This window comes from Egretta garzetta, unplaced genomic scaffold (assembly GCF_000687185.1).
Source record: "Egretta garzetta isolate BGI_Z169 unplaced genomic scaffold, ASM68718v1 scaffold51, whole genome shotgun sequence".
Taxonomy (NCBI): domain Eukaryota; kingdom Metazoa; phylum Chordata; class Aves; order Pelecaniformes; family Ardeidae; genus Egretta; species Egretta garzetta.
This window is the reverse complement of record NW_009258549.1, coordinates 2,541,009-2,547,264: the sequence shown is the minus strand read 5'-3', so window position 1 is coordinate 2,547,264 and position 6,256 is coordinate 2,541,009. Positions and strand designations below refer to the sequence as shown.

General features: G+C 58.5%; 1 protein-coding gene across 1 annotated transcript in view; it reads right to left on the bottom strand.

Annotated features, from left to right (window-relative positions):
- LOC104134220 (TRIO and F-actin binding protein) overlaps window positions 1–6,188 on the bottom strand; it is a 13,900-nt gene extending 7,712 nt beyond the window's left edge. The window contains 6 exon segments of the mRNA XM_035903206.1: window positions 1–468; window positions 745–854; window positions 1,695–1,784; window positions 2,241–2,309; window positions 2,665–2,721; window positions 6,011–6,188. The exon segment at window positions 1–468 is cut by the window's left edge and continues 1 nt beyond it. Of these exon segments, the coding sequence (XP_035759099.1) occupies window positions 1–468; window positions 745–854; window positions 1,695–1,784; window positions 2,241–2,309; window positions 2,665–2,721; window positions 6,011–6,163 (947 nt within the window). The 5' untranslated portion in view covers window positions 6,164–6,188.
- Between the last annotated feature and the right edge of the window lie 68 nt (window positions 6,189–6,256).

Sequence of the window (6,256 nt, the reverse complement as noted above, 5' to 3'; positions counted from 1 at the left end):
GGCAGGCATTTCAGCTCCAGCCACTTCTTCTCTATCTCCTCATTCAGCCGAATCTGCTGGCTCTCCAAAAGCGGGGGAGTGGGGAGGTCCTGCTCCCCCACCTTGCGGGAAGAGTCCCCCACCAGGCCATCGTTATTTGGGACCCTGCCATCAGGGTTCTCGAACCATTTCCGCCTCTCCTCTGAACGGACAGCCAGATCCCGCTCCAGCTCCTCAGGCTTGGGAGTTCGGTCAGAGATCCTCAAGCTCCCTCTTGTCCTCTGCGGGGACCCCTGATTGCTGGGGTCCTGCGGCAAGAGAGACAGCTCCACATAGTCAAAGGCATGGCGCTGCCCGTCTGCCTTCCAGTGACCGCCCTTTGAGTTTCCCTCAGAGCCTGAGCCCAGCCGCTGCTGGTCCTCTGTCCGGAGTGAGCCCTTCTGGGGGACACAGTTACGGAAGGAGTTCTCCTTATCGCAGTCTGAGAGCCTGAAAGCAGAGCCCCAGCCAGTGAAGGAGACATGCCGTGTGGGAAAGGATGCCAGCAGAGGCACTGCCAAATGCCCAAGGCTCAGCTCTTACTCAGCCCAGCCTAACAAAACCCCACCCTGAGTGCTGAGCTGGGTCTGTAGCATCCCATCCCTTGGAGAAACAAGTTCCTCTGTGGGGCAGGGAGGATTCGCCCCCAGTTCCAGCCATGCTGGTGGGGAAACCGGGCTAAACTGATGTGGTGGAAGAGAAGAAGCGGCACGGGGCAGCTCTTACTTGGTGACGTCTGGAGCACTGACCGGGCGCACATTCTTCCTCAGGGCCTCGATCCAGTTTCGCCGGATGCCCGAGGTCATCGCTGACAGGGTGAAGACGGCATCCTTTGTCTGCAACAGGGAGGTGACAGAGGCCCTGTCAGCACCTGGTAGAGGTGCGAGCAGCTCCCACTTGCTCCCCGAGATCCCTGGGCACCTGCTTGCATGGGTGGTGGACAGTGCTAGAGACCCCATGTGCTCTCTCAAAGAATCCCGTGGTTTTGGGGTCAGGTGGAGGGGTGGGAGTGGATGCTCTTTGCAGGAAAGCCCATTACACGTCCCCCACGAGACCATCTCCAAGCAAAGGCAAAAGAAACTCTGCCAGCACGTTTGGTCACATGTGAGCTGGTGCTATCCAGTCGTTCAGGTACTGGGAGCTGGGGACCAGTGCTGGGGTACCAGCAGGGAAATCCAGACCAGGAAGCGCCCAACCCTGCACACCCACTGGGTTTTGCACTGCCTTAGCAGCCACCTCCTGCTGCTATAGCAAGTAGCCGAGGGCAGGATTGTACTGGGGCCAGATCCAGGGTACAGGTTGTTACTCAGAGCACGGTCAGCCAGGCTACACTGAGATCTGCTGTGCTCACCGCTCCCTCCCCACAGCTCTAGAGAAGCCGCCTTGGCCAATGGGTCAGGTAAACACTCCTGACATTTAGCTTGGCTCCTGGGCCACCTCCAGCACAGCCTTCAGCCAGCCCTGCAAAGCCTCCTCCTCCTCCTCCTTCCTTTGCAGGCAGGCAGCACTCATGTACCTGAGCACTGCCACCCATGTGTCACCAACCAGCCCTGCCAGGCCACCATGCCGGCACAAGGTTTGCATGGCTTGCATCTTGGCACGGGGAAGGAGCATGCATTCCCACCCAGTGTTCCTTGGTGCTGCTGCTCCATGTCCACGCGGTGCCGGACACTCACATGTATCTGGAAGCCATAGTTGCGCTGCACTGCAAACTCCGTCACATCTGTGCAGGAGCGGAGGTCAATTTCTCCATCGAGGTCATCAGCCTGCAAGCACAGCCACCCTCTAGGACATCAGTGCAAACCCAGCTTTGAAAAAGCCCCTGTCACCTGCCAGCACCCTAATCGAAGCGCAGGCCGCCTCTGCCTTCACCCCACAGCTCTCTGGGAGCCAGTCTCAGCTCCCTGGCACAGTGTGGCCTCTTTTAATCTGAGGGGCAGCCAGCAGCAGAGATGCAGAGCATCAGAGATGCCCAGCCACAGGACCAGCCCTTCTCCTCACCTCCCACCGCTAACAGCCCCCCCAGGCTTTGCTGGCCTGCCTTCAGACATTCATCCTCTTTGTCACCCCTTGGCAAAGAGCAGCTCTCCACCTCCGGCACCTTTCAGGAGGAAAGGACACTGCCAATTCTCCTGGGAGTGCGCTGGTCACGCCAGGGCTATGCACCTCTGCCCCCTGGCCGGGAAGGAAGGGAGGGCTGGAGAAAGGCTGGCCGTGCTTACCTCCTCCGCGTTCGAGTCCCGGTAATACCTCAGGCTCGAGTCGGTCAGCACGAACCAATGTTTCTTCCACTGCAGGCGGATCGGGCAGGGGGAGGGAAGGGAAAAGACAGGAGGGAAAGGGATAGGCAGTTACTGGGGGAAGAATAGGAACAGGGAGGGATGCTCTGCACTGCAACCTCTTGGCCTTCTTTTCCCCCTCCTCCATGTCCCTTCTGACTCCCCCTCACGCGCATCAGCTGGGAGAGGGGCACTGGGTGAACCTCCGTGCCCACACACAGAGCGAGGCAGCTCCACCAAAGGCTTCTCGCTGCCCTTCCTAGCAGGAGTGACCTCAGCGAGGGAGCAGGAAGGAAATCGTCCGCTTGCTGGGGGATCTCTAGCAGCAGGGGCTGGGGAAAAAGGCAGACCCCCACCTTGGGCTTACCTCTCCCGGCTCGTCCAGGATGGACATCCATCCCTTCTTGAAATTGAGGAGATCCGGCTGGTGAGGAAAGGACAAAACAGAGGGTTACTGTCTGGGAGCAACCCACAAAAGGGCTTTTCAAGACAGGGAGTGGAAGGCAAGTCCCCAGCGGCAGAACAACAAGTGGGAATAGCCTGCCATTGCTTTTAGGAAACTCATGGGGGTGTAGGACCCGGTGGTGAAGGAGGACTGGATTTAGCTCTCAGCAGCAGGCAGTAGTTCCTGTAAGAGGAAGCAGGAGATAAGGAAAGAGGTTTAAAAAAAATTAAAGGAAAATATGCAGCAGGGAGGTTTCCACAAGGTGCCTCGGAGGTAATTATTCAGAGAGGGGGAAGGCAGGGGCAAGGAGAGGGGGCAGAAGGGAGTGCTGCACTGCTTGGCTCGGAGATGGAGGGAAAGTCACAAAGAACCAGACCCGCCTTGTCCAAACCCTGGCCATCTGTGCCTCAGAGCTACCTCCCTCTGGTAACTTCACGACCGATCATTTATTAAAGACGCGAGCAGCTCTCTATGAAACAGCCCTCACCGCAAACACACAGGAGGCAATTTAACAGCTGTGAAAACATGCTGCCTTTAAATGATGTGCCCCAGGGTAGAGATGAAATCAGACACACAACCAGTGCTCGATCCTCTCTGAGACTTGACCCTCTCCAAGACTCAATCCTCTCTGAGACGCTGGGGGCTCCTCTCTCACCGCCCACCTCTGTCTGCTCCCTCCCGTTGCAGAGCCTGCTGTCTGCCCAGCCTCGGCCACAGCTACGGAAGATGAAGATGAACAGAGTTTCACCCAGATCACCCCACGCTAGAAAGAAGTTTCCCCCCGCTCCCCACCCCCTCCTAACCTCACGCCACTGGTGCGGCATCCCAACCAGTTTATCTCCTTCCCAAGGTGGAGCGCCGGAGAGCTGACTCAGGGGAACCACTCTCCCTGGCTTTGCCCTCAGCCAAACAGGCTCGAGCTGCTCCTCCTCCCAACCCTGCTGGCTCTGGAGAAGTTGCACCATCAAATAGCTCAGCCTAACCTCTCTTCTCCCTGGGAAGCCAGAGTTTGCAGATCTGCCCCTTCTGCCGCAGCTGAACCAGGCGGGGACAGTGCTGGAGAGGTGAGGATGCCAGAATTGGACCTCCCAGCAGTCTTCACCAGACCTGCCAGCCCCAGGGAAGCCACCACGTGCCACAGCCACCACCCAAGACCGAGCTGGCGAGAAGGGATGGCTTGGCAAGCCGACGGCCACTCTGTGTCCCCCGAACGAGCCCAGTGGTCAGCTGCAGCTACCCCACGAGCCCAGTTCCCTGGCTGCCCAGCCAGGCTGAGCCTTCCCCTGCTTTCATCTCCCCAGGCTGCCGCTCTTGGGTTACACCCAAGGTTATGGGGCGGCAAGAGCCCAGTACGTGACGGCCCACCCTGGCGCTCTGGCTATTGGTTCAAGCAGGCACAGAGAGGCCTGCCAAGGGGAGGGTCACCGGCTGCTACAGCTTCAGGCCCAGCCAGAAGCTCCGATGGCGTCCCTGAGCTGCCCGGAAGGGAGCAGGCAGAGAAACCAGAGTGAAAGGGCACGGGGGCTCCCATGCCACACCTCCTACGGAGGGGATGGGCACTGCCAGCAGCTGGGAGACAACAGGGACACGCGCAACCCCATCCCTATGGACCCAGACGTCCCACCGGCCCCGGTGCTGCCCTAAAAAAGTGCCCCAAAACTGAATTCCTTCCCCGTGGCAGCAGCTCCACCCTTTTTCCCATTATCCCTTCCAATCCAGTGACTTCAGCTCCGGCTCTGAACTGGGAGCGGCGGGAGGGAAGGAAAGGAGGCGAAACGTCAAAGCGCAACCTTCCCCCCTCCCGGGATGCACGTGGGCCAGGCAGAAGAGAGCCCGGCAGGCTCCATGACGGTGGAAAAACACTATAGGGAAAAAAGGAGCATGGCTGGACTATCATACAGATCAGCTGGGTCTCATCTTACTGAGGATTTACAATCCCAAAGCATTAGGTGCCAAAATAATGAATGTTAATGGGACATACACCACTGGGAAAACCGGCACAAAGTCCTGCCAGAACCGCTGCCCTCAACACAGTGCTGGGGCCAGAAAATCTTCCCCGGTGAGGTTCTCCCAAGCGAGCAAATTGCACAAGGCTCCTGTTTTCCTCACCAGCCCCGTTTTCCCTGCCACCCTCAGACACGGTCTCGCAGCTCTGGAATTGACTTTGAGCTATCCCTGTCATAGCGGGGACGGTACCGTAGGACGAGGCATCAGTTGATGCACAAAGTGCTTAAAGCTGCTTTTCTCCCCCTCCCCACAACCAAATCCAGCTTCCTCATCCGGTATAAAGAGCTTGGGATACTGGCAGAGAAGAGAATGGGGTTCAAACCAAATCCCCCCCGCCCCCATCCAGAGGAAAAGGCCTGCTGGTGGGAGGAGGAAACGTCCAGGAAAGCCAAACTGCTGGGAGAGATCCAGGTGCTGGAGACACAAGGATGTGACAGGATGCACCCCCGGCAAAATGCACAGCCCTGCAGCGCAGCTCAGGACTGTGGATGGCAAGGCTTTGGCTCAGGAAGAGGCAGCAGCAATTTTGCCTGGTTGCATCTGTACCCACCAGAGTTACATGTTCAGGCCCGCAGCTGGCCAGGTGGAGGCACTGGAAGAACTCCCAAGCAGCCAGGGATATGGGTGATGTCTGGAAGGACTGGCTTACACCAGCAGGTTAAGGAGAGGCAGCTGCCTGCTCTGGCTGAAGAAGGGCTACAGGGGAGGTGATAACAGCCTGCAAGTATCTGAAGAATGTAAACACCAAAGAAGGAAAGGGGTCGGGGTGGGAGCGAAGGAATGGCTCCTGGGTGGTACAGAGGCGCCGGGATAGAGAATTGGAGAAGAGGCTGCAGCAGGATGAGAAAGCCGAGTGTCCAAGGGGAGGGATGGTCAGGTGTGCTCCTTCCATCACCAGCCTTTGCCACTGCCGTGTCTCCTGCTCTTCCTGCTCCCAAAAGCTCCTCAGGACCGCAGGTCCTGGAGCACTGCTTCCCCTCACCTCCAAGAGATGGTCTGACGGGCTCTCGCCTCCCAGAAAACACAATGTCTCCTCTCCTCCAAAAAGGGAACCCGCTTCCTAAGGTGCGGGCCCCAGGCCAAAACACAAAGCAAAACTGCTCCAGCTCAATTTGGTGGAAGCAAAACTTCTATGCTGGAGCACACATGAGGCTCCTGAATCTGTATGTGCTGCAAAAGCAAGCGGGCAACAGGCTCTCCCTTTCCCACCGCCCCTGTGAGAAACGCCGGCAGGCACAGCCCAGCCTGTCACCTCCATTACCCCACTCTGCTCAGCAGCCTTCCTCTCGGGCCGGCAGACATCCGCATCGGGGAAGGCTTGCCCCAGGGCTGGGATGCTCCCTGCCCCAAAACCGCATCTGGTTCCCACAGGGAGCAGGAGCGCCCCACGCCCGGGGGGATGCAGATTTCGCATCCGACTGCGGTCATCGGTGCAGTGAGCTGGGCAGGCCTCAGCCCGGTCCATGCTTAGGCGCAGTGTTATCGATGCCTATCTAGGCGGGGTGCC